At 38.9% G+C, this 27,407-nt stretch overlaps 4 protein-coding genes across 5 annotated transcripts; 2 read left to right on the forward strand and 2 right to left on the reverse strand.

The window, feature by feature from the left end:
• Nucleotides 1–2,217: 2,217 nt before the first annotated feature.
• LOC135641160 (SWI/SNF chromatin-remodeling complex subunit SNF5-like) lies at nt 2,218–7,834 on the forward strand. Of its 2 annotated transcripts, none has more exons than XM_065156261.1 (3): nt 2,218–2,739; nt 2,840–3,669; nt 6,484–7,554. In XM_065156261.1, the coding sequence occupies exons 2-3, from the start codon at nt 3,104–3,106 to the stop codon at nt 7,115–7,117; spliced, it is 1,200 nt and encodes a 399-aa protein (XP_065012333.1). In that variant the 5' UTR covers nt 2,218–2,739; nt 2,840–3,103; the 3' UTR covers nt 7,118–7,554. The 2 variants fall into 2 exon arrangements, 1 of the variants encoding a protein (XP_065012333.1); XR_010497592.1 differs by lacking the exon at nt 2,218–2,739 and adding an exon at nt 7,681–7,834 and having other exon boundaries at nt 2,828–3,669; nt 6,484–7,369.
• Nucleotides 7,835–8,119: 285 nt separating this feature from the next.
• On the forward strand, nt 8,120–12,916 carry LOC135641162 (peptidyl-prolyl cis-trans isomerase-like). The gene is made up of 7 exons (XM_065156263.1): nt 8,120–8,277; nt 8,379–8,573; nt 8,848–8,986; nt 9,075–9,163; nt 11,559–11,613; nt 11,694–11,779; nt 12,559–12,916. Exons 1-7 carry the CDS (start codon nt 8,254–8,256, stop codon nt 12,709–12,711), a joined length of 741 nt encoding a protein of 246 aa, XP_065012335.1. The 5' UTR covers nt 8,120–8,253; the 3' UTR covers nt 12,712–12,916.
• A 463-nt stretch (nt 12,917–13,379) lies between these two features.
• LOC135641159 (glucose-6-phosphate 1-dehydrogenase, chloroplastic-like) lies at nt 13,380–17,897 on the reverse strand. Its single transcript, XM_065156260.1, has 10 exons — nt 17,641–17,897; nt 17,211–17,437; nt 17,033–17,127; nt 16,766–16,880; nt 15,529–15,734; nt 15,294–15,443; nt 15,088–15,208; nt 14,698–14,927; nt 14,389–14,589; nt 13,380–13,974 (listed from the first exon to the last, which is right to left on the reverse strand). The coding sequence occupies exons 1-10, from the start codon at nt 17,816–17,818 to the stop codon at nt 13,725–13,727; spliced, it is 1,773 nt and encodes a 590-aa protein (XP_065012332.1). The 5' UTR covers nt 17,819–17,897; the 3' UTR covers nt 13,380–13,724.
• Nucleotides 17,898–20,777: 2,880 nt separating this feature from the next.
• Nucleotides 20,778–25,883, reverse strand: LOC135640207 (uncharacterized). Its single transcript, XM_065154440.1, has 4 exons — nt 25,664–25,883; nt 24,553–24,617; nt 23,178–23,376; nt 20,778–21,508 (listed from the first exon to the last, which is right to left on the reverse strand). The coding sequence occupies exons 1-4, from the start codon at nt 25,790–25,792 to the stop codon at nt 21,056–21,058; spliced, it is 846 nt and encodes a 281-aa protein (XP_065010512.1). The 5' UTR covers nt 25,793–25,883; the 3' UTR covers nt 20,778–21,055.
• Nucleotides 25,884–27,407: the final 1,524 nt, after the last annotated feature.

Consider the following 27,407-nt stretch of genomic DNA (forward strand, 5'->3'; position numbering starts at 1 on the left):
TTGATTAAAATTTACTGTACTGCTTCTCGGTTTTCTTTAGTGTTCCGTGTTGGGCAACACTAGCATCAGACCCTCATGTCTTGGCTCATAAAGAAAAGGAACTCTCAGAGAATCATGATTCTATATTTGAAATAACTTTAATTGGAAACAGAGATGGATTTTCGGGATAGCTATAGTGTGCATTTCTGTGTTACCCATCAAATTCTGTTGATATTTTTTTCTTGATCTTTGATTGATTTCATAACAAAAATCAAGGATTGGTAGAGCCACAGATCAGAACTTAGATTTTTCAGTGACAAGTAACACTAACATTATTCAATTTCTTGGTTTGCCTGTGAGCCTAAGTTTTTTTTTGTATTGGAATTTAAATCATGCACTGTTAGTCTAAAAAATCTAAATAAAAATCCAAACCTTCTTTATCTTTATACAGCTGAAAGTGAACAGCAGCCAGTTAGGTATTCAAAACTCTTTTTGACATGAATGATAGACTTGCCAAAACAAATAAGAGGAATTACAAATATCTTGAATTGATTGAACTTTGATGACTAGATTGTACAATATTTTGGTAAAATACAGAAAAAGTAATTGAGAAAAAAAAACAACATTCTTTATTTGTAAACGGCAGCCGAATCTGCGAACAGTTTTTTTTTTTTAATTAAGCAGGCTACATATTAGGACAAACTGTTTTGAACAATTTATAGCTAAGAATTTTTTTTTTCCCTTCCACATCTATTAGAATTTGCAGTATTGCATTAGGAGCCTTTATCACCTTGCACTCAAAAATTGTGAATTGGCATTATCACAAAATTTCATGGCCATTGAAATAATATTGTTCATTTAACCTGCCTCAGCTAATTTTTTTGCTACTATGTTTGAGCTATTATGCCTGTCACAAAATGAGAAGTGACTCAGTAATCTTAATTATCATGATGTTTCATTCTACATAAGTGTACTTTGTCATTGCAAGCTCTCTCCTAAGTCACTTTCATCTTCTTTTGCCCAATCTTGCAAAGTAATTTCCCTTAAAACCATTGACCAAATGTGGATCCAACCTTCAAAGAGACTGGGGAGATGACATAGTTTACAGCAAAGGTAAAGGAGATATCTCAAGTCTTCCCACTAAGAACTTGGTGTGCAAAAGCTTCTTGTGCTTGCTTGTTTGACAAAACAAGGCATTTCTTATAACTAAATGAAGCTCACAATGCAACTTGGGTCAATGCTTCTGGATTTACTACCACCCTGTCCCCATGATCTAAGCAGCACATGCATACAAGCATAAAGGTTCCTTGCTCAGGAGGATGAGCAACAGTTGTGAGCTATAATGTGATGGATCTCATCAACCTGTCAATTTCTCTTAGGGAAAGATAACAACAGTTGATGAATTCTTCTTTGCAGAAGAAAACAATCTGCTATTTGTGTGGCTCTTGCAGTGACAGAACTTGGGCCATCAATCCATGTCAAATAATAACTTGTTTGGACATGAGTGACTTGACCAAGATAAATAACAGATAGAACAACAAAAGCTTCAATCAGTAGGTTTGGACCATAAACTTGGAAGGTCACAAGAACTATGAACTGAATTTAAGGGCAAATTCTACTTGACCCAAATGTGCACATAAATTTTGATGGACTAATTACATATTAATTATGTCATATTTATTTTTTTTATCTTTATATTTTAAAAAATTATATTAACATCCTTATAGTTATAAATATAAAATATTTATATTTATTTATCTTAATAATATTAGTTTTATTAATAAAAATAAAAGAATAAAAAGATAAATTTAATGTTCCAATAGTACCAATGCAACATCGATCTCGTTGTAGCTGTCTCCCTCAACCTCGTCTACCACCCAGCACGTCACCTCCTCTCCCTGCCGTTGCCCAGTGCACCGCCTCTTCTCTCCCTCGTGGTTAGTCGTCGCCGTGGGCCAGAGTCCTCACAACAATCCGGTTGTCAAGGTGGTCTGAAGGTCTCAAAGTTTAGTCCGGCCCGGCCCGGTTCTTCGAGGCCTTAAAAAAAGCCTCATCGACCGGTCTCGCCCATGCTTTCTTCGTTGCCAAGCTCTCCATGGTCGTCGGAGGCCGTGACCCTCCAAGCGGTCACGCCACCGCCCGTTCCCGGACGACCTCCGCCTCCCCCGGCTGCTCGTCAAGGTTGTCTTGCTCCGCATCAACTGCTTTACTCAGTGTCTTGAGCTTTATTCTGTTTAGGGTTCTCGTGGACAAGGAAAGCTGCTCGATCACCACCCGAAAGAATCCTACGAAGTCGGTTGGATCAATAGAGGTATGGTTACTCCACGAAGTCGATGGGGGAATCGAGCGGCCTCGTTGAAGGAGCGGAGCGAGTTCTCCTTCACCTCCCTCAGCCGTGGGTCCGTCTAAGCCAGCGCGTTGATCCCCTTCCCACGGTGCCCGATCACCACCAGACTCTCCGCCTTATTCTCCCACTCCGCCCCCACTCATCCCATTGACGTTCCAACTTCCAAGTGACAGGGCGAGTGAGGGAGGCGAGTGGGATCAACATTTGTGGAGGCGGAAGGACGCGGAGGAGGAGAGGGCGACGGCGGCGGCTCCGGTGGTTGGTCGAGCGTAACGTCGTCGATATGCACGGCCTTGAGCGCCATGGAATCTGATGTAAGGAGGGAAAGGTCGTCCCAGGCGGTGGCATTTAAAAGACGAGGAGAGAACGGTGGTTCGAGCATTTGCTGCGGTGTTCGGTATTCACGAGATCATGTGCGCGTCAAGCTAACAAACAAAATACGATATCTGTTATCATCTTAAATACTTAATTTCACTTGTTAATTATTTTTTTTGCAATAAGTTTTAATTTCAGACGGGGATTCCAATCACAAATCAAGAACAAAAGAACGGTGGAGGCTGTGGTATCCAATATGAACACCCCAAGACATTACATCGGCTAATCCACCCTTCATGTGGCGCCACCATATCAAATCCTGTCCGTCCCAGCACAGATCCCATCATCCCAGCCGTCCCTTCACCTACTATTGTGCCTTAGCCCCTTACCCCCCTCCTTACCCTTTGTGGCCTTCTCGCTCGGTGGCAAACAAGCATCCCGCACCGAGCGTGACCAAGAGACATGGCGGAGGCCAACAACAACAGCAACAACAATGCCAATTCCATAGCGCAGCAGCAGCAGCAGCAGCAGCAGCAGCAGCATCATCAACAACATCAGCAACAGCTCCTTTTGCAGCAGCACCAGCAACAGCTCTTCCTGATGCAGCAGCAGCAACTCCAGCTCCAACAACAGCAACAACTGCAACGGCAACAACAGCAGCAGCAGCAATCGCAGCCATCTGCCCACCACCAATCGCCTTATAATCTCCTGCAGCAGCAGCAGGCCATGTCTCGCTTCCCCTCCAACATCGACGCCCACCTCCGCGCCCCCGGCCTCCGATCCCTCCAGTTCCAGGCCCCTACTCCTCCGCCGGCGCAGCCCTCCTCCTCACAGCCGCCTACCTCCTCCAACCTCCACCACCATGCTTCGCAGTCCCAGCCGGCGAGGCCAGCGGCGACAGGGGTCGGGGTCGGCGTCGGGAGGCCTGGGAACCCCTTGGAGATTGAGATGGCGCAGAAGGACGCCTTGATGGTTTGCAACCCCGACTTCAAACGCCCCTTCGCCTCCGTTGAGGATGCCGTGCTCAGGTATGCCCCCTTTCTAGGGTTTCGTTTCTTTTCCTTCTTCTGTTGGATCTTAGATCTGTAGCTCCCTTGCGATCTTAGGGTTTCGTTGCCTGTTCGCCTTTTTCTTCTAAAAGGAGGATTTTGGAGTTTGATGTTGGTAGAGGAAATAATTACGGTTTATAGCTAGGTTTTAAAAGGGTTGGGGAAATTAGGATCTACAGATTGATATAACGGAGGAATAGGTGGGGCGTCTGCAGAGAGTGTTGGTGGCTCTACTGGAACTCAACATCTGTCTCCTGAATTTTGCTTAATTAGCAGCAATATTTGCATCTTGTTTACTGAGAGGCAGCCAGATCGGGAGGTAACAATCAAGCCAGATTGCAAGAAGTAGGCATTTCTCTAAATTCCAGGAAAGCAGCTATTTTTCTTGTTCTAACCAACGATGACAATCTTTTGTACCACAAGGAAGCTAGTGGCATCTTTATGGCCAATTTAGTAAGAAATTATGGATTAGACACAGCCGGCCAAGCTAGGGTGATAAACTGATCCAGATTATAGGGAATCCTTTATGTTCTAGTGAAGCTACTTTTGTCGTAGAAATCATGTCCTTTCTTGTTGGTTATGATGTAAATCTTGGGGTTTGGGTTCAGCTTGTTTATCCAACATCCTCAGTGTTGCCTAGGAAATTAATAGATTGCTCAAACACCATGGTATTTTTTTTAGATAATATGAGTGCCTGGCATGGATACTACATTAAGATGATCTTTCATGCAAAACATCTGTTGTTATGATGTAAATTTTGGGGTTTGGGTTCAGCTTGTTTATCCAACATCCTCAGTGTTGCCTAGGAAATTAATAGATTGCTCGAACACCATGGTATTTTTTTTAGATAATATGAGTGCCGGGCATGGTTACTACATTAAGATGATCTTTCATGCAAAACATCTCTTGACAGTGAGCTTCATCATGTTAATCTTCTTTAACCTTTATAGTTATCTTGACATTAAAGAATACCTTCAGGGTTTATCTTGCTGCTTCATTTCTGAAATTTAATCTTTCTAGTATCTTCTTTGAACAAGTATCTCCATAGTACCACTGTCAAGTGTTGAGTGTTAAGTTCCACATTTGTCAACTTTGTGCAAGATTAAATTTAGTGTCTGTATACAAATTGCTTATTAATTGAGACAGTACGATAGGGAGGTTTGATTGGATGATGAGGAATTACGGGATTCACTTTCTTTCTTACTTTTTGTCTTTAGAACAAAAAGAAGGAAAAAACTTTCTTACTTTCATTATTGGAACCGTAACAAATGAAATATTGGTTAAGAAAGCAAATAACAAATATTTTTTGGTAAAGCAAGCAGGCTGCATTATAATATATAAATGTTTGGTTGTTTGGTTAAGTTTTTATAGTCTACATGTTTGATCAAAAGCAATCTAGTGTGCCTCTTCCATTCCCTATCTCTTTTTTTCTTGTTGCTTAACTCCTGTATCACATGTTTGTTGAGAGTTTGACATTATCCAAAAATATGGAGAGACCATGGCTAAGTTGTTTGCATGGATAACTGGCCACCAAAATGACTTCTACTGTCAGTGTTCTGTAGTATTCCAATAATTACTTCTTCAGTTACTGAAAATGATTATGTACTAACATAATTTTAAGTGTTTGAGATTAAGTAGGTATGTGAACCCAAGGTATTCTGTAGGCATTTAGTTGGGCACCTAGATCTAGGTCGTTCTCCCCAGACTATACTGCATGTTAACAACTAGAAATTTTGCTTTGTAAATGAGTGCAAATGGTTCACATATATACCTTAACCTCAAGCTATGTATATTTCGGGGAAAAATAAGGTCTTTCTCATTAAGTCCAATGATGATGCCAGTCTTCACTGAGATATATACTTGATTTCACTAATGAATTATGGACTTAAGGCACTGAAATAAAAGGTGAGATTGAAGCATGGAATGAGAGTAAGATGCATTTACAACTGTTCTACTTCAACTTTGATAAAATCACCTTGTATTGTGGCTAATTCAAATTAGATTAAAGATAGTAGGCTATATAAAAAAGAGAGATTCATGAGAAGAAACCTTTGTAAGAGACAAAGGGCACAAGGTTTAATATGTAATTGGTCCATAGTTTAAACTGCTAAGTAGAAATATTTGGGATATTGGAAGATATTAAGGCAAGATTAAATGTTGTTTCAGTAATTTAATACGGCGGATCCATTTCTTGCAGCTTTCTCCAGCATCACTATCTGGGAAGCTTTACACTTTTGTTGTGTACTTAAGGATTACTTGGTGTTTATAATACCGTTGGAAGTATTTATACTTGCATGTGGATTATATTGTTTTAACTTTATTAGTTTTTCATTTTTATAATACTTGTCATATACTATTTTTATATAGTGACTTGTAGCATTCTGTTGAGGAAACCACAAGACTAGATAAATTGGAATTCTCATTATGTGAAAGGTGTTTTTTATTGATCTTTACCATGATCAAGTCTTTGACAGATCAGATTACTGTCTTGCACTGAAGTCTTCTGTATCACTGGTTTATGTTGCTCTAAGACCTGAGATTAAGAAAACAGTAAATTAATAACTTTGCATAGCTTCTAAGGTGTTCATTGCACTTGCATTCTACTTAAATCTGTCACTTCTATTTTTTTTTCTTTTTTGAGAATAGTTTTTGCTGCTGAGCTTTTTATTGTTGTGGACCATTTCATCGACTACTAGCATATGGCTTATTATGTGGAAACTGCATGACTTTGGATCAATTGATTTTGCAGTCCAGAAATAGGACTCATTTGATCGTTTGCTTCTGACTTTTTAGGCTGCTGCCATACCATGTGGTATCTGATTATGAAGCTGAAGAAGATGACAGGATCCTTGATAGTGATACCACTGGTCATATATTTTCACGGATCCAGCAATGGGACCACAACGTTCTCACAAAGATTGCAGAGTTTACCACTACGTTTGAGAAACAAGTCCTTGCTTTCAACATAATGTCAAGAAAGAGAGCACAAGGAGAATTCAGGTCAGAGGAGAGGCTTATGATGGAGCAGTTTTTAATGCAAGAAGAGAAGCAAGCTCTGTTAGGAATAAGAGCAGAAATCGAATCCAGAGAGAAGGCTGGTAGGGAAGCAGCAGAGGCCAAGATGCGGATGGCAATGGTTCAGGCTGAACATGCTCGAGCAGATGCCCAGGCCCATGCAGAAATGTATGTTCGTGCCCCAGTGAGGGCTGGCGCTGCTGGTTCCCTTGGTGACGAGGTTTCTGGCCATGATATGGGGCAAGAACAGGCAGGTAACATGGACGAAATTCATGGGTGGGGAAATGCTCAAAGAGAGGATGAAGAGCCATCAGAGGATTTTTTGAATGATGAGAATGAACCTGAGAATGGAGACACCGGAGAACAAGGTGAATGGCGAGAAGCTGGGGAGCTGGACTTGAACACTAGGTGATGATAGGATAAAATCCTGGCTACTTTCCAGTTTGCATTTAGTAGCTTATGCACAGAGGGTTACAAAGTCGCTAACTTGACATGATCAGATCTGTTTGTTTATGGAGTTCTTAGACTACGTTTGTGAAAAGAAAGATTACCTCTTCCCAAGCAAGAGTGTGGCTCGACCGCTGGATCTGATTCGATTTCATTTCGAGCAGCTGTTTTTATCTTGGAGATAGTTTTCCGGCAGCACGACCAGAAAGTTAACAAGGTCATACCTTTCAACTGCTTTTGTGCTTTGATCAAACGCCGTGCTGCTGAAACTGAACTCATTTTACTTTCTAGATATTACTGGTAGGAAATAGTTGAAACGATATCAGTGAAAAATTGTCATCGGTGTAGACGGACCGATTGCTGATTACTTATCTAAGTTATATGTTTATTCTCGGCACCCAACTTGGGGATTTCTAGTTGCTCTTTGTCTGTACATTATGAAGTATTAGTTCTACTTCATAATGTACTTGGTGTTCCTTTAATATCTCGTGCCGTCCATAGGTTTACAGATTCTTTTCTGTTTGCTAGTACTTGAAGCAGAAATAGAAGTCTTCATCAACACAACGCAGCGCATGTCCGCAAGCGTTCAAGCTTCGGCCGGCCTTTTGACTTCAGAAGGACCTCATCGACGAGAGCTTTCTTCGGCTCAGAGCCTTTCAATGTATATTTCATGCTTTTCTTGGTGGGTGTGAATGTCATATTCTGTTTCTACCTTTTTGTATTATTATTATTTTATCATAGTTATAAAACCCAAATCAAACTGTCTTATCGGATCGAAGAAAAATCATCTTTTCATTATATTATAAAATTAATTTTATCAAATATTATATAATTATAATTGTTTTAATATTGAATATATCAGTTTACTAATTGATCTAACAGATTCTTGATTCCGTTACGATAAATCTCTTTTGTGTTGGGTTGGGCTTCTTTTAATGGGCCATCACTCGAGTTTCATTTCATGGGTGGGGATTAGGTCTTCCGTTATGCCATCATAGTTTGCCGAGGGTTTTGTGTCTATGTATATAAAATGCAAGGAAACCCTTTATAGCGAAGAGGCCGTGCTCATTCATCTCCATCGGCTTCACTCTGTCTCTGTTAATGGCGGCTTCCCTCCCATTCCTCGTAAGCGCTCTCTCCCACACCCCAGTTCTTCTTCCTCCTCCGTGTATTACTAAGTGTTCTCTCTCTCTCTCTCTCTCTCTCTTTTATCTTCTACTTCGCAGGCGAGCGTCCGTCCGGCGATCGTCGCTGGGTCGAGGTCCTTAGGACGGACGCCTCTGTTGAGCCCGTACCGAGCCTTTCTCGATTCCCGGAGATTCTCGTCCGCCGCCGCTCTCTCCTGCCCCGCTGGCTTGTTCCCCTCTCCCTCCTCGCGGTCTACCGCCCGCTTCTCCACCTCCCCTCGTGCCGAACTGAAGGTCCGCCAATCGATATCAGGGCTTTTGTTCTTCTTTCTCTTTGTTCCAGCTGGAATTGGGCTTTTTCTTCGAGCTTCCTGCAACCTTGCATTGCAGTCGATGCGCCCCAATTTGGTTCAATGCTATAATCACAAGTCACGGTTGAGTTTAATTGGACTGGGATTGAGGTCATAGGGGTATTGGCTTATATTGCACTAAACGGAATGGGTTCTTGATTGGAATTATTTAGATTTCATGACGGCGGTGTTTCGGCATCGTTGGATTTCGTTTGCAGGTTTCTGACTTGCAGTCGACGGTTACCACCAAAGTGTTCTTTGATATTAGCATTGGGGGTCATGTTGGACGTATCGTGATAGGTCTCTATGGGGATGATGTGCCCCAGACGGCAGAGAACTTCCGTGCTTTATGTACAGGTAAATCACTTGTACCTTCTGTTCATAGTTCTTTCTACAATGGACCAAAATTTCCTTGCATTTTCTTATAGCATTATGTTTCCATCAGGCGAGAAGGGCTTTGGGTACAAGGGATCTGCATTTCATCGTGTCATCAAGGATTTCATGATTCAAGGGGGAGACTTCGATCAGGGAAATGTATGTGCTTCTGTACCTTCTACCATGACTTTTATGTGAAGTTCTCTTTTGACACATGATAGCTCTAGGATGTTATTGTTGTTTAGGCATTGACATTTCAGGAAAATGGTACTAGATTAGGTTTCTTTGATGCATTGATAAGACGGCTGTGCATAAATTTAATAATGGTAAGGTCCATAAGGGACAACTAGTAAATTTTGAATTTAATTATTCTAGTCTATAATTGCTATCTTGGTTCCATTGGTCAGATTCAACGATGAGGATCAAAACATTTGTCACTTGTACAAGTAAAAATTAGCAAACAAGTCAGTTCAGATGTATGTTATTCAAGACCAGTTAAATGGGGTCCAATTTTATCTATTTTCATTTAGAAGTACAAAGTCTAAAAATATAGATGTTATTCAAATCTAATTTTCATTCAAAAATAAGTTAATTTAAAATATACAAGGTGAAGATTATCAGCTTTTAGGGTGTGGAGAGGACCTAAAGATATTTAGCCCAATCCTACAATGCATTTTTGCGGTCGAATAAGGGATTAAGAAGCTACATTCAGGTGCTGAAGAGGATCAAGAAGATAATTTTATTTGATCCTACATCAGCACTTCTCCGAATGGATATCTCAAGCAAACAAACATTTTATCTATTTCTTGATCTTAGATGATGTTCGACAAGATCTTTCAACGTTTGAAGGTAAAGTACTGACATAGTGTTGGTGATCTTCTTCTGTATGTTGATTCGGAAATCCTCATAAACATGTGAATGTTACTTTGATGAACATATAGAAGATTCTCCAAATAAAAATCCATTTGTTGGTACTCAGTCATGAAAAATTACTAGCTTAACGGTTACTGCAAGCCAACCATATGCTTAGATAATCATGGTAGTAGTCATGCTGATTGATGATGCGGTCATCTTAGTCGAGACACCAATTGGCCTGTATGTGGACTGTAAATATCAAGTTCATTCTGGGTATAGCTTTTTGTTGATTTACGGGTAGCTTGGGATGATTTCACTTGGCCTTTGGTCATGGATTAGGAGACTGGGGAGAACCAATTCATTGGCTTTCGTGTTCCCTCCATAAACTTTATTTTCTGAGGCCTTTTGATGGAAACTGGAACAATCTTTGGATTTGATTACCTAAACAGAGCTCACTGGAGGAGGAATATGCTCTAATCAATACTTTTATATCCTTTGTCAACGAGAACAAGCATAAAGTTACTATTTAGTGGATCGTCATTCTGTGGTTAGTTATCCTGGTTGCTTCATATTTGAAATTTTGATTCTTGAGAAGCTGAATAACATGATGATAGAAACCTCCCTTAACAATTAACAGTTCCTTGTATGACTTAATTGGTTTGCAGTATTTATTTTTATCACCTAGTTGCTTCCACGATGTGATTGTGATAAGAATCATCAGGAGACATGTGGTTGGAAAATGCATTTTGTAGTTGGGGAATTTGTACATTTTAAATTTGCTTCCTGGTGTTCATTTTCAGTTTCAAAGAACTTAGTTGGCGTTTTTATACGAATTCAGAGAAATCTTTGATGAAGATTGAAATCAGATAAATAATTTCACTGTATGTTTATATAAAAAAAGCCATATTATTTGTTTGATAAGGGAAAGCTTAACTAAACACGTGAAAAATCTTGTTTGTTTCTCATGGACTACTAAGTTTCCTTCACTTTAACATGCAAAAGAGAGATCGACAAGCGAAGTAAGTTGGAAATGAACAAAAGAATAGGGGTAGAGTTGCATTATAATCAGTCCTCTTGATGTGATAAGGAAGAAGAGGGAAGAAAGGGGGGAAGGATGGGGCGAAATGAATTTTGGCTAATTAATGAATGACAGTTGCTTATTTTCTTGTATGTTTTGACTAGTTCCTACTTGCTTGAATGATCATCTTAGATTGAATTTACAGTGGAGCTTTTTCTCTCTCTCTTTTTTTTGGAGATTTCTTATTATGCTTTATTCATTAAGAACATTAGAATTCAGCCTAGAATGAATTTATTATCAAACATTAGATGGGTTTCCTTGCTCTGTGTTCAACAGATTATCTCGTGTTGTGCTTAGTTGTTATTTGGGATCTGTCTTCCATCTTATGCATTTTGAGTTGATTTAGTTCCCTGGAAACTACAAGTTAGTGTAATCTGTTTGTTCAATTACATAGCTGCATAATTGATTTATTTTTCTTCCCATGTTGCTCTGGTATAAAGCTAAAGTCTCAAATTACCATGTCTGATCATTTTTTTTAATGATGTTTTTTATGCGTTTTATTCAATTGCACAAGTCATGCATGAATGGTTTTCAACAGTTTTAGTTGAAAATATAGTAGTGGTTATACCTAAAAAGTGACATCATCTTTTTTATTCTTAAAATTTGTTTATCGGACTTCAGGGAACTGGTGGCAAAAGCATATATGGCCGAACATTTAAGGATGAGAACTTCAAATGTAAGTTAAATTTATTCAACTGTTTGTACTCAAAGTTAACCAAAACAAAAAATTTTCTAATCTAAGAAAAACTTTTGTAGTGACTCATTTGGGACCTGGAATTGTGAGTATGGCAAATGCAGGACCTGACACCAATGGAAGCCAGTTCTTCATTTGCACTGTCAAGGTAACTCAGCTTAATCATTGAAACTGATTCCAGCATCTGGTTCTGGCCTTACGAAACTGTTGATGCATTTTATTTTATCATAGCAATCTAGTTTATAAGTTGAATTTAGTTTACAGTTAAGGTCTCAAATTGTGCACAAAGTTGTTGCTTTTTCAACAGGACATGATCCAACAGGACTTTAAAGTTTTAAAATCCTCCTCTATCTTCACATTCATCAAAGTCTAAAACGTTTCACTCTTTAAAAGACCATTTGGTCTATTGTTGATGATTCTTTTTTATTTGGTGAAGAAATTCCAGCTTTATACCTATTTACACACTTTGCTAGGTAATATATTCATGATCTTCGTTTTCTTTTCCCCTTAATTTGATGTTTGTCACTGCTGCCATAACTGTTGTTTGGGGTGGACAATTAGTCACCTCGTGAACCAACCAAACCCATCTGTCCATATATGTGGTCCTTCAACTAGACAAGGGAAACACCATAGCAAAATTCATGGTTAGGTCATTGGATAGCTGTTGGGCGGTTTACTGAAAGAAAGTAAATATTGAGATTTTGATTATTATCTGCAGTTAATTAAGGTTTTCAGGCACTGATCTGGATAGTTAAGTTAAAAAAATCATCCACGCTAAAAAAAAAAAAGATTTTCTAAGTCAGCAATAATCTTTTCTGCTTTGTTCCTCCAACCTGTGCTTGTTCCATTAGAAGTGAGACAGCATATTTCTGATTCTAATGCAAAGAAATCTGAGTATGACCTCTGTAATTACTGATTTCCTTGCAGACACCATGGTTGGACAAGCGGCACGTTGTGTTTGGTCAAGTTCTGGAGGGAATGGAAGTGGTAAGGCAAATCGAGTCACAGGAGACTGACCGTGGTGATCGCCCCAAAAAGAATGTCGTCATTAGTGACTGCGGCGAGCTTCCATCGGTCTGAGTGAACGAATACCGTTTTATCATGCACCGAGCAGGATCATATCTGCTTTTCGTAGTTCTATTATTTTAGATCTTTTGAACTAGTATCTGGTAGATGACTCTGTGTTTTGGGCTTTTATGAGCGCTAATTGATTGGATGGTCCTCAGCCCTATATTGTTGGAGCATCAAGGCAATTGAATGTGATGACTGTCGCATCTTTTCTGAACTGTGGCAGAAGCTTCATCGAATAGATTTCGTTGCGAGGTATTCCATTTCTTTGCTTCTGTTAGGGGGAAGACTTTTTTGACTGCTCTTGTTGATTCTGTTACGAGTCTTCCATGAATGGATGCGTGGATATGCCTCCACGTATGTTGTTGGGCAGGACAGTCGGATGAGACCCATTTGGGAAGAGGGTAGGAGGTCGAGAGAGTAGAGAAGGAGGGAGGCCAAACCCAGTTTTGCCTGTGACTTGGAAGTATACGAGGCAAAACATACAGCGTCACATGTGACACGTAGTCGCATGGATTTTTGGGACGTGAGAAGCAGACATATGATGCATGCACCACATAGAAACATAGGAGATGCGTATATGATGGATGACACAGTGATTGACTGAAGGAATTCGAGAGGAGTTTAGGAGTAGTCTGGAATTTGGAATGAAAGCATGTCTAGAGATTATTTTCTAACTATTGAGTAAGATAAAATATTCTTTCTAGATGTCATACTGACAAGGCATCATGATATATCCAATTGACACATTACCTTTGTAAACGCAAACTAAATTTCCTCAAAGTGACTCACACTAGAGGAAGAAACCCAACTACAACGCTTGAAGATTCTAACCAACCTATAAAACACAGTTCCCTTGTGCTGTCAAAATTGCAGATTACCAACATATTTTTCTCTCTCTCTCCAACACACACGCAGACATTCCTCGCTATTCATGAGAATTCTCGCCAAATATTATTGCACTACTGTGAATCTCTAAATTATTTATTGGGAGGTTCTGCTCAAATGACAGCAAAAGCATTCGTTTACGCATCTGAAGCAGTGTCTCCCCAACGGACGTTGTAATTTGCGGCAAGGTAGTGTGCTCCTGCTGGCCCGCAACTCCCGTAAGGGTACAATTCAGGGGCTATCTTCTTCTCCTCCAACTCTTTGAGCAGCGGCGTGAACAGCTCCCAAGCAGCATCCAGTTCATCGGAACGAATGAACAGCCTTCGTTCACCCTCAATGGCATCAAGAAGCAGCCTCTCATATGCATCTGGTATCTCTTTCGAGTATCTACCAAAAGCCAAAAGAGTTTCAGATGATGGGTGATGACACGGCTCTGAACTACCAACTTTATACAACGAGCAAGTAAATATGACATTATTCTTGATGATGATGATGATGATGACAGTTAATAACCATAACAATTATGTGTCAGAGCATTTCTCTTAGCCCAGTCTACTATTAAGCATGTACTAGTCATCATAGAATCTGATGTGGAGAATGTAAGGGCCATGATCTGGAGCATTTTCACACTAGCTTATCAAGCATGGATGGATGTCATTGGTTTAAAAAGGATGATTTCGACCAAGGTTCCAATGTCACCGGAATAGCTATGACAATCTAGGGATTGTCATTTGTCATCAGATATTATGCATTCTAGGGATTGGCATAATCTTTCCTTATAAGAAAAACAAGAACTTGTACCTTGAAGCATAAAGAAGATTCAAGTTACTGCGGTCCAATCTCATCCCCAACCCAGGAATCTTGTTATTGATCTTTAAGTAAATAGCTTCATCGGGTTGTACCCTGATGACGAGCTCGTTTGTAGCTCGATCAAGATCAGTTCCAAAGCTCCGCTTATATAGATTACCAGGGACATGGCGAAACTGAACTCTAATCTCTGTTCTGCAAATGGAAATTTCCAACACAACAACATTTATTAAAGATGTTGAATTTCAAATGAAACTTACAAAAATCACAAAAGAAATGCATAAATACTCATTTACAACCTACCGTCGAGTTTCCAGTGCTTTCCCAGCCTTCATGAGGAATGGAACTCCATCCCATCTTGCATTATCTATGAAAAGGGCAGCTGCAGCGAATGTTGGAGTAAGGCTGCCTTTGGGTACAGTCTTATCGTCTGTGTATCCGGGGTATGCAACTCCGCCCTTCGTGTGGCTCCTATACTGACCTATCACCACATTTTCCAATTGCAATGGCTTCATGGAACGGAGGACTTTCACCTGAAGTGATGGAGAAATTTATCCAAGAGACAGAAACCAATAATATTGAGTTACATCCAATAAAAGAACAATACACTAGTTATGAGACTGAATCCAATGGATCACATCTAGGACTATAACTTAATGGAAAAAAGGTCTTGTCATATTTCCTTGTACAAACCTTTTCGTTCCTGATATCTTCTGCATCTAAACTGACAGGAGTTTCCATTGCAAATAAGGCTAAAATTTGGAGCAGATGATTCTGCATGATATCTCTAATAATACCATAGTTATCAAAGTACCTGCACAGTACAAGACACAGGTTACTGGAAAGCTCATCAATAGATGACATAACTTCAATGGATAATAACATCATCTAAACCTTACCCTCCCCGTCCTTCTGTACCGAAGTCTTCAGAGAAAATCAGCTGCACATTCCTAATATATTGCCTAGACCACAATGGTTCAAATACAAGATTCGAGAAACGAAGAATGGACAGATTTTCGACAAGTTCCTTTCCCAAATAATGGTCTATTCTGTAGAATGTTAAACAATCATTGTAAGGAAGATGTTTTCATGGGATATCAAACATGAATATCTTCATGTAGGATGTCATGTCACCTGAAAATTTGATCTTCATCAAGGTATTGTTTCAGGCCTCTTGTCAAAGCAGCAGAAGATTCAGAATCCCGACCGAATGGTTTTTCAACTATCACCCTGGTCCAGCCATTCTTAGAAGAAGCTGACTTGCTTGCAGATTTTACAACATCTATAAATATGTTTGGTGGAATTGACAAATAAAATAGCCGGTTTGATAACCTCCCACCCTGTAAGCCCAATTGAAAAATCCAGGTATTTTCAGTTAAATAAATGTTTTCTTTAGTTATGAAATATATTTTTAGCAGAGGAGAAGCTTAACCAAATTATATATTTGACGATCCAAACATATTCAAGCTATGCTAATCGTCATCATCATGACCTTCATCAAAGCAACAATGTCACTTCTTATTCAAGGTTCACATAAATGTCTTGCAAGTTAAAAAAGGTTAACATAAAAGTCGTTTCAGATAGGTTAAAGACTTGATTCAAAATTATTTTGCACTAGCTGCACTTAAGTGAAAGAAGAGGATCTCAAATTCAACTAAAGTCAAAGAAGTCATTTGTCACATGAAGTTGAAATATCATCAGGCTACCTGAAATATCATTTTAATAAAAAATGTCAAATCCCGAGAGACTCTCGAGGTTTTTGTCTGTCAAAACAAAAAACTCAAGCTTCACCACCATATATGATCCCTAGTTAGAAGCCTCAGTTATATCACTAGCAAACTTAAGACAAAAAATGCTTCAGTTTTTTTGCAAATCAAAACAATTCCCCACGAACTAGCATCATCAGATTTTTTGTCCAAAGAACTAAAAATTTTGAGTTTTTATAATTTTACATAATTATCTGGCATGAGACTCAAAGATTTACGTAGCTTTCAAAGGTGACAAAGCTTGGAAGACAAGCAAAAGTCCGCAGAACACTTCTGTGACATAGCTGCCATGTTTTTTTTTTCTTTTCCTTTTGTGTCTTCTTTTCTGTGTCTTTGTCCTTTTATTATTATTTTTTGTTCTTTTCCTAACTTCTTGACTTTGCATCTCTTCTTATCCTTCAGTCTGTTTGAGGAATCTTCCCATTTTCCCTCAAAGATGAAAAAAAAAAAAAAAGATCACAGAGAAGCACCATTGAACTACAACATAACAATAATTACATTATGTAAAACAAGACATGATTATTGTTGGAAAAGGAGGCTGGAGCTCCCAATTTTGAGCTTGTAAAGTTGTAAAGACTTCCTCATCTCATAGATACAAATATTACCTCATGTTCTTTGAGTTCCTTGTCAAGATCTGCAAAGTTTTCCTCGGATTCATATTGACCTGAATGATAGAAACATCTCTGTAGAAACTGTTCCATCTTCTCATTACAATTCTCCCTGGGAAAAATCAGCAGAAACATTTAGCATCAGCAGAGATCAAAATAAATGGTCCTCAAATCAATTATCTTGAAGGAAACAAAAGCAGAACTGTATGACAAAAAAAACTAGCATAACCTAATTCAGTATTAATACAAAAAACCATTAATCACCTTTTATCAATTCTGCACGTTAATGTTTTGCTAACCATAGTTCTCAGTTCAGCATCAGTCATCTTACTTCGAGCATAACCGAATATAGTGAAATGCTGCATTGAGAACATAATTACACACCTTAACACGAGAGTAATCTATAAAGGAATGACTTGCACTACAATTATACGAACCGGACCTTTGGAAGGCAATCTTCATAATAAAGTGCGAAAAGAGCAGGAAATATCTTCTTTTTGGCAAGGTCCCCAGAGGCTCCAACGACAGTGATACTAACTGTAGGCTCCCTTTCACTTGAATTGGGACCAATCACATCTCTGTATTCCTCTGAAGATAAACCAAGCAAGCCACCAATTTCCACATTCTTGGAAGGAGCTTCTTTTGGACTGGATGCGGCTACAGTGCCAACTGCCGTGCAATAAGGAGAACGAACCAGGGGAAAAGGTCAACAACAGAGGCATGAAATCAAGAACCAAAGATCGACAGTAGATGCATCAACAACCAAAATTCACTAAAGAAGATTCGAAAAAAACATATCAGCCATCCCAAATATAAGTCAAGCGAGGCGGATCGAACGAGGTGAGGGTCAGAGCAAAGAAAAGGGACCGGACCTTCTTGCTTGCAGGCAACGCCCAAGTTCCAATTTTTCGACGACGGTACCGCGACACTTCCCGCAAGAACGGTTCTAGGTAAGGGCCGTAGGAGGGTCGACCATCTCAGAGGGGAGTGATCGGGTGCCAGACGCGCGGCGGCGGAGGAAGAGGGGCATTTGGCGACGGAAAGTGCCATCTCTCCTCCTCCGGCAAAGAGAGACAGAGCAAGAGAGAGAGATGAATCGAGGGTTTTCCTCGGAAGAGAGACAACAGACGAGAGAGGCAATGGCATTTGAAGGGCGGGGGACGGCATCGGAAGCAGCGGAGAGGGTGGGTTCGTCTCGGTGGGGCCCAGATCCTCTCCATTACTTTTCCAGACGCACTCTAGTTCCGATCGGACCGTCCATATTCAAAACCGGTGTCATCATCATCGGGTCCCATGTCAACCAACGGTCCTGATCTATCTACTGGTTCGCCGATTAGGCCCGAATCACCGAAGGCGACACCCCCCACCCTTGGAAGCATCGAAGGGTTGTTTTCTCGGAAGAAGCCATCCATCAGAGAGGACAAACTTGGAGAGCGGCAAGGGGCAGGTATTGTTTTGGGTTGAAGGAGCGAGTGTCTGCAGCTTTCCTCGGGATTAAATTAGGGTTAGGGTTTCCTAACTTAATCATCCAATTGCTCGATCGAACGATCAATTTGGTCGGTGTTTTAGGGTTATGCTGTCCAAAGGAGAAGACGTTATTATTAGCATCGACAATTTATCCGAATTATTATATTATTGTATCATCACATGATGATAATAAGAGGGGAGAAAACTAAATGTACACGCATTTGTGCTCTTGACTTGCTTACACGCCTCCCTCGCCTCAAAAAGCACGTCTCCTAATGGGCGGGCCCACATGACTCAATCAATGCGTCCCAATGGGCTCGGGCTCGGGCTCGGGCTCGGGCTCGACGTTGGAGACTAAATCTAACTCCGATCGGATTCATTGATCGATACTATCAACATTCAAATTGAGATACTATATAACAGTGATTGATATCTACGAGTAGAAACCGCACACAAGAAGAAAGTAGCTCAGTTCAGCTTCGATCAGACTAGGGATTCTTTTGTTGAACTCAGTTGGAAGCATGAGAACACTGTGTTTTCCTCTCTCTCTCTCTCTCTCTCTCTCGAACTCAGTTGGAAGCATGAGAACACTGTGTTTTCCTCTCTCTCTCTCTCTCTCTCTCTCTCTCTCTCCCTATTCTTTTGTTGAACTCAGTTGGAAGCATGAGAACACTGTGTTTTCCTCTGTCTTTCTCTCTCTCTATTCTTTTGTTGAACTCAGTTGGAAGCATGAGTACACTGTGTTTTCCTCTCTTTCTCTCTCTCTCTCTCTCTCTCTCTCTCTCTCTCTCTCTCCCTATTCTTTTGTTGAACTCAGTTGGAAGCATGAGAACACTGTGTTTTCCTCTGTCTTTCTCTCTCTCTCTCTCTCTCTCTCTCTCTCTCTCTCTCTATTCTTTTGTTGAACTAAGTTGGAAGCATGAGAACACTGTGTTTTCCTCTGTGTTGGAAGCATGAGAACACACACACACACACTCTCTCTCTCTCTCTCTCTACCACTCTTCACTGACAACGCATGAGCGTATTGGCTACGAGCCTCCTTTGCATGGTAACCTTGGCAATCAAGTCCTCGACTCTTCGGTTGAGCTCCTCTGTAGGCATACCTTCTTCCTCCTCCTCCTCTTTGTCACGGTGGCTTCCTTCTCCTTCACTCCAGCTGCGGGACTTGGCTTCGCATCATGTGCTCGTCGTAAATGTCGGGCTGTGCAGAAGACTCGAAGAGCCTCGACTCCCCGACGAGGAAGATGATGATGACGTTGGAGACGACGAATATGAACTTGACCCGGCGACTAGGGTGCCCATGTGTGGAAGACAGACCAAGAAGAAGAACCTGAGAGAGGAGAAAATGGTGGGGAGCCAGTGGGGACTCGACATGAACAGACCAACCAGCACAACACGTAGCATGCAGTGGTTCCTGCTACATCTGCTCATATAACTCTGTCCATGGCTGCAAGAAAGAAGGAAGAAGATGAACTGGATATAGGGCAATGCAAGACCAAGGTTATAAAGGAAAGGGAAGGGAAGGTAAATTCCAATGGTGGGATTCTCACATCCCAGTATCTCCTGCTCATATTATTAGATCTCTTCAGAGAAGCCATGGATTGGTGTCTGCTTGGAGCCCCACTCATTCTCCTGTTCTAAGAAATGGAACAGCTCAAAGCATGAACAGCCTCCAAAATGGCCTTCAGAGTCATCATGGCTACATGGTATAAGAATGGAAGCTTTGAAGTATATGTCAACTCAAACCTTCTTTTCCTTGCGAAAAAGATGGGGGAAATGCAGAGTTCTGATAGAGACACACAAAGCTTTTGGTTTGGGTTGATCATAGCCTTTGCATGTCCGAAGCTACAGCTGCCGCGTGTGTGGATCACAAGAGAGAGAGAGAGAGAGAGAGAGAGAGAGAGAGAGAGAGATTAAGAGTGTATGAATCAATTGATTGAATCTCACTCTCATAATTACTTGATCTGAATATAGTTCATGAAGAAGGTAGCCTCATCTCCTACCCAATTTACTTTGACGCAATTGCACCATTTAATATGTCGATTGGCCTACTCAATCATAAAATTAAGTGCAAATATAATCAAGATCGAAGACGTTCGATCCATCTTCAAATATCCATAGTTTCAACATAATATCATCATCCATCTTCGGGTCGGGGTATTAAAAATGGTATCTAGATATTTCTCACAAATGCATGAAGAGGAACTCCAGTGGCAGCATTTGGTGGTGAATTTCCAGTCTTTGATTGATTTCTAGTTGTTGTCAGTGAGTCGAGTAGAACAAAGATTAATAAACATGACAATACTCTTTAACTAAATATTCGATTTGGAGAGAGAGAAAACAAGATTGTATTTGATTGGAATGCATTCGAAGCTGGTCACTCAAGACATACAACATTACATGGTGACACCATGAGTTGCCTGGAACACCTTGTTATAATACCCAGAAGAGCATGGGTTCACACCAACATCCATTTCCTTCTAAATCAGGCCGGATTACTACAACATTACACCAAAAAATATATAGCATACTTTTTTCGATGTGAGAAAACTTATTCATCACAGTTTGTTCAACTGGAATAACCAATCACATTGTCCAATCTGATGCTAAGAACACTAGAGTAGCAAAAGCCACATCGTTCATCGTGGCCACAGTTCAATACTGTGTTTCTTTGACTAAATGGTTCATCTCAGCATATAGAGAGATTCTCCGCATGAGACTTACATCGTTGTTCGCTCTTTTATCACTTCCATGAAATCATAGGTGGTGCTCACAAAACTAAGCAAGAAGCCAAAACATTGCACTCAGGTTATGATAGCATTATCCCTTGGCTTCTGATCGAGAGGTTTGCTTCCTGTTATGATGTATCGACCGAGGGACAAAAGCAAAGCCACGAGCATTACGATGACCAAAGCTTATGCTCGAAGGAGAAGAATCCGATGTGCTCAGCTTTGATACAGCAGAAACAAGATCATCCATTCTCTCAACTTCCATTTCTGTTTCCTTCCCCTCCTTGAGACTAGCCTTTTTTGGTCTATACTTCTGGTAAATTTGCTTCGAACTTTTCCTATCAACATCCATATCAGTATTGTTCGATGCCTCCTTTGGATAGCTAGCTTGCCTTCGTAGATGTTTTTGGCGTTGGTGCTTGGAAGGATGTGCCTTTTTGTAGAATTCAAATGTAGTAGGAAACTTGTGTTTGTCAACAAGGTGCTGCTGTCGACTCTTATAACTCTTCAACTTGATTCCACAGCCTTCGACCAAACATTCATACTGATTCATACATGATACTTTTACTTCAAAAAATCATACAAATGAGAAACATAATTATTTACATATCAATCATAATATTTTATGATCCATAAGTCTTAAGTTCAAGAAATATAACTGCAGTTAGTAGCTTCAAAATGACTAAGCAATAACAAGAAGGTATAAATGAAAACCATAAACTTGCAAGTTATTTTTCTGATGAGATAAGCATTAGGTCCTTCAGGAAGGAGAACGAAAGCTACCAAATAGGACACATTGCATGTTGCAGCAAAATACCAATGTGACAATATCAGAAACCAAAAGAAGTCTTCCCCCCTCAGGGCCAACAGGACAAGGCATCACAACTTGCTCGACAGGAGAAAGGAATCTCCTGTTACTGATGATTGAAAATTCATATATGTGATGTCTTTACTGACATTCAACTAACCTCAACTTACTATCAGGTGATTGAGAAAACTCCAATTGGATATAAGAAAGGCAACTTCTGTTCTACTCTTTACAATAAACAAGAATAGCATAGCACATTTATTTATAAACCGCAGCACACAACATCAAGCCAAAACCGGTCTATAAAAGAAATCCTGTCTTGTTGCCACTTTCCCCTTCTTTTAGATAATTCAACTATTTTTGGTATTGTTTCTAACAGCTATTTTAGAAGTTGAAATAGACTGTTAATGAGTCTATTCTGAGTGATGATTTCTGTCTAACAAATGGAAAATTCATATAGGTTAGATTCAAATTGATTTAGGGTCCCTTCCTGCTAATTCTTCTTAGTACTTGTGCTCTTTAGGTGCAATGCATTGAAAACAATGTTTCCTATTCAAAGATAATTATATTAACTACAACACAAGGAAGCTAAAGGCAGGATTAGATAGAGAAATAGGTAAAGTTTCAGGGTTGTTAAGTCTGTTTTTGGGGTACACATTGTTAATATCAGACTATAGGGACCTCAGCTTTAAGAAAAAAGTAAGTTTATATTCAAAACTGAAAATAGTCCTCTTATCTCAACTATTTTTCTACAGAAAAAATGTTTTTCCCTTCCCCTCCCTGATTTGCTCTGTCCCTTATCTAATAGCAGACATATTACTCTTTGCAATTTCAAGGGAACCTCAGGTTCAGTTGTCAACTGTACGCAAACGATAACTTGAGATAAAATCATGCAATTATCAGTAAGCATTTACACTTTTCCAACCACCTAGTCAAAGAACCTTTATAGAGTTCTTAACAACCATCACAAGTAACCCAACAGAGTAAAGCATTCATCCCATTCACATACTTCACTTAAATTAGATTGGCAAGGGTCAAACTTTGCTAAGAAGCAAGAACCTGATTATGAGAGCTTCTCAGATTAACAATGCACAATTCAACTATTAAATAACTTGAAATTAAGTAAAAAATTTAACATAATTAGTCCCTCTTCATTTTAAAATTTTGAACTTTCATTTTAAGAGCAATGCTTAGGTTTTCAAATTCTGAAATTAGATCCTGTGAGCTCACTGTTCTTCCTTTTTTTGTCAACAATGTTTTCGTTATGGTCTTGTTGTTGTGTAAGAACTATTTACAAAATCTATTCTTTCCTAGAAAAGCAGTGCACAATGATTTCTTTTCTTCCATTGCTACACATGACAGTAGGAACTTTTTGCTGTACTAAAGATAACAGAAAGGGACTTACCATCAGAAAACCGCGTGCAACTTTGGCCTGAAAGAATGAATCATGGGCTTCAGAGATATGTATACTAAGTAAACGTGATGTTGGGAAAACTCTCGAACACACCGAACATGAAGCAGTGTGACGAGCATGGTAGTGATCTTCAAAGTCCTCCAAACAATCTAATCGAGCAGCACAACCAACAATAGGGCAAAATACAGGCCTGCAATCAATAAGAAGTTAACCCACAATACATTGATTAATCGAAATGAGTAAAACTTTTCACGTTTCAGAAAAAGTAAATAACACTTTCTTTACTGAAGATATGAATCCTGATGCAGAAGTGCAAAACATTGCAGTTTTACTTCTGATCTACAAACATAGACAGGAGTTTGCTCTACATTAGCATGGTGAATGTGAAGTATTTACTTGTGAAGACAATTACTGAGTTCCATACCATTTCCACTAATATGGGATTGATTATATAAAAGACCCAAGATCCAGAACAAAGATTTATAGTTTGATGTCACGACAACAAGCTAGTGATGTGACAACAAGTTGGTACTACCTCACAGGGCAGATGGTGGATAAGCATACCTTTGGCATGGTATGAAGTCCCAAGCTCGACAACAACAGAAAAATATGGTGGTGGACAGACTGACATGAGAGGTACAAGCAATCCATGATTAGTAATATCTTATGGAAATTTAGTAGGATCAATTGTGATATGTAAAATTATCATCAGCCTCAACAAAGTTGGTTTCAAAATCCTATCCAAATGGAAGTTGCTTGTTAATCCAGGACAAGTTGATGGATAAAAAAAGGTTTGAAAATTGACATTTAAGCTCATGTAACTACAGAGGCACCCTCCAAAGTTCCATTTGAAACCTACATAAAATTATCAGGCAAAGGGCAGAATGTACCATGCCAAAAGTTATTGGTGCATGCCATGTGGACCTATTCTGAAATGGTAGCTGTTTTCGGCCTGTGTCATGAAATACACAACAACAATAACAATAACAACAAGAAACCGTACAGGAGTGGAAAATCACTAAGCTACATCTCATAGTATCTGATTGGATAAATCAGATAATTAAAGCAATGTATCCATATCAAAGTAAGGCAGCAAGACAAAAAATTTAATGGTTCAAATAAGATTGACCAGCAGGAACAGGACAAACACCATTGAGAACAATATATACTACTAGTACTACTACTAGGTTCAGTAAAGAAATCTGCGAACCTCAAAAATAAGATACTAGCAAAGAGTCACAGTAAAAAATATAAACAACTTATCATTAAATTCCAAGACTTGATCACAACAATGGCCAAATTATGCCAAGAAAATTTCAAAATATTCATAAACAATGTAGAAGTCTTTTGAGAAAAAAGTGCATACTCAGTGTTTGCAACTTCCATTTTCTGGAGCTGATATCTTTCATCTTCAGTTAGATCCAATGCTACCTAAAAGAATTATGAAGAGACACACAAAGAAAGAAAAACATGTTACATGTAAAAGTTAGATTGCGCTAGTGGCATCTTAAATCATGGATGAAATCAAGAAAAATATGCACACATGCTATTGAGTAACAAAATGTATGCATAAAAATAATCAAAACAAGTACTGGAAAGAAGCTAAATAGTCATCATCTCCTAGCCTTTTCCCATCTATGTAAAATCAAATAGTGCAAATTACATGGAGGACATTGACAAATTATTCTCCAATCCTTACCAACCAGATATGAACCTTCTAAGGCTTATTTTGAATTGGTGAAGATAAGCAAAGGCAGTCAAAGGGAAAATAAGGAGTGGAAAGATCTGCTCCATGATTGTGCATAGACTCATAAGCCTAGTCTCTGAAGACAGCAAATCTTATAGTGGAAAATCCTAAGTGATTACTGAACAACACATGATCTACTTACACTCAGTTGACAATGGATATTACTAAAGGTAAAAGTTTGGGCATCTGGAAAAAGTTATTTTTTACCTTGTTAAATATAATAAATGAAGAGTTGAAGCCCAATTTTACTATCAACAGACGAACAAGGCTGTCAAATGCTCATCTCATTCGTGTATTTGCCTGAACGAGATAGTCATGCTACCTGGAGAGTTCCTAATACACTGAAGCAAATCATCTAGGAAGATCTATTCTTCAGTTGTGATGCAAATAGTATGGGCTTTTCAAAGAGTTTGTACGGACTTATCTCCCTTTGTTTACACTTTAGCCCCTGTTCTTCTTCTGAACGGTTGATCTCCGCTATAAACACACGGGATTATTTGATCCCTACAATTCTGTAGGGATTTTCCCCCAAATTATAACTTGAATCGAATCGGTATTCAGATACAATGAATCGGTCAGATCCCGACCTTTACAAACCCTAAGATTAAAACTTTGCCATGAATCAACGAAAACAACAAACAGACATTGTGAGGGCTTCTGCATAAGAAATAAGCGTTAAAGAAAGCAAGGAGGACCGGGTAGAGCAGACAAAGAGAAGGAGAGGGCTTACCTGTTTGGCGAGGAGCTCGCGTTCGATATTCCCGGTGGAGAAGAAGGGGTCATCGGGCATAAGCCTTCGCCGTGATGCGATCCACCACCGGGACCCCAGCCCTAATTCCTCTCCGCCGCTTGATTCCATCGCCAGCGACTGCAGAAGGGTTTCGAGCTTCGAATTCGAATGGGCAGTGCGCGTCGAAGTCGGCCGTTCCGTCGCACGAGAACGCGATCGTTATATATATGCGCCTCCGATTCCCAACGTTTACATGTCCGTTACAAAATAATAATAATACGTAAAATATAAGATGGTTTTCTTAAAAAATACTATGATATTTTATAATATATATATCCCTTATTTTCTTTTTTAAAAAATAATATTTTTAATTTAAAAATATTTAAATTATCCCTCAATTTTTTTTTGTTTATTAGAGTATTTTGACTACCATAATAAAAATATTATAAATAATTTAAGTGGGGACTTCTAACCTCAATAAAACAAACTATAAACTTAAAAATATGCCATTATAATAGTTTATGAGTAATTACAATTAAAAATACATAATTTGATATTACTTATAATTTTTTTAAAATAATATTTTATTAGAAAAACCTGAGACAAACATTCGAATGCTGATTAAAAACAATATTGACAAAAAAAACTTTTAAGAGATATTTTAGGTATTTTATTAAATTAGGATTACTGTTTAGGAAATATCTTCTATAAAATAATTAAATATGAATATTCATATAAAAAAATATAAAATATATCTGTTAGGACAAATGACGATATATGATTTTCCTCAACAGAGTAAAGAGATTTCCTTGTATAGTTGAAAAATCTTATCTGCTATCAAATCCTCTAATCTAATATGCTACCATCAACACCTCACGCTAACCCATCAACTCTACTTTACCACCTTGGCTCCGCCTGACCAACAAAAAAAACCTTATTAATCCACATAATAGGGTTGTATGGCTAATGAGCTGACTTCATATCATCAACACTATTGGTTTCACATCGAAGAGATATGGATTTTACACGGTTGCCATGTCATTTTTCTATATTCAACACAGGTTTATTGCAATTACAATCAAACTTTATGCCCACATTATTATATGAATTGCACTATAAATAAGAATGCATAGGTATAACTAAAGAGAACAATTTATGTTTGATATATTCCATTAGACTAGTAAAATTTTAGAAGAATATTATCGATATAGTATTACAAGATTTTGAATACTATTTGGAGGAGTTTGCTTTCAGACCGGCTCAATAAAAGAATCAAGTTGAATTTAAATTAATTTTCAACTTGGATAATTAAAATTTATTATGATAATATCAAAACAAAAATATGATAAAAAAAATTATTCAAAAAGGTTGTGCCGACAAATATGATTGAATGTGTCGTAAAGAGGGTACCCGTGCAATAAATAAATGTCTTGGAAAGTTCAAAAGCAAACGCAATCCATTGTAAACATCCTAAGAAGTTACTGATCATATGATATGATACCTCACACACCATCAAGTGATGGAAAGGAGGAGCATGGTGCATGCATGACTCTTAATTAAATGATGACCTTTCAATATTTCAAGATAGATTTCGTTTTTTAAGCAAAAAAAAAAAAATTTGTTTTGAGTCCTCCAACGTTTTTATAGTTAGAAAGGTTTTAAGATATAATTTTGAATTCCATAATAAGTAAATTTTAGATAGGGTTAAAGGTGGACTTTAGCTCTATCATTTTTGGTAATGCAC

The sequence above is a fragment of the Musa acuminata genome, chromosome BXJ3-6 (assembly GCF_036884655.1).
Source record: "Musa acuminata AAA Group cultivar baxijiao chromosome BXJ3-6, Cavendish_Baxijiao_AAA, whole genome shotgun sequence".
Classification (NCBI taxonomy): Eukaryota; Viridiplantae; Streptophyta; class Magnoliopsida; order Zingiberales; family Musaceae; genus Musa; species Musa acuminata.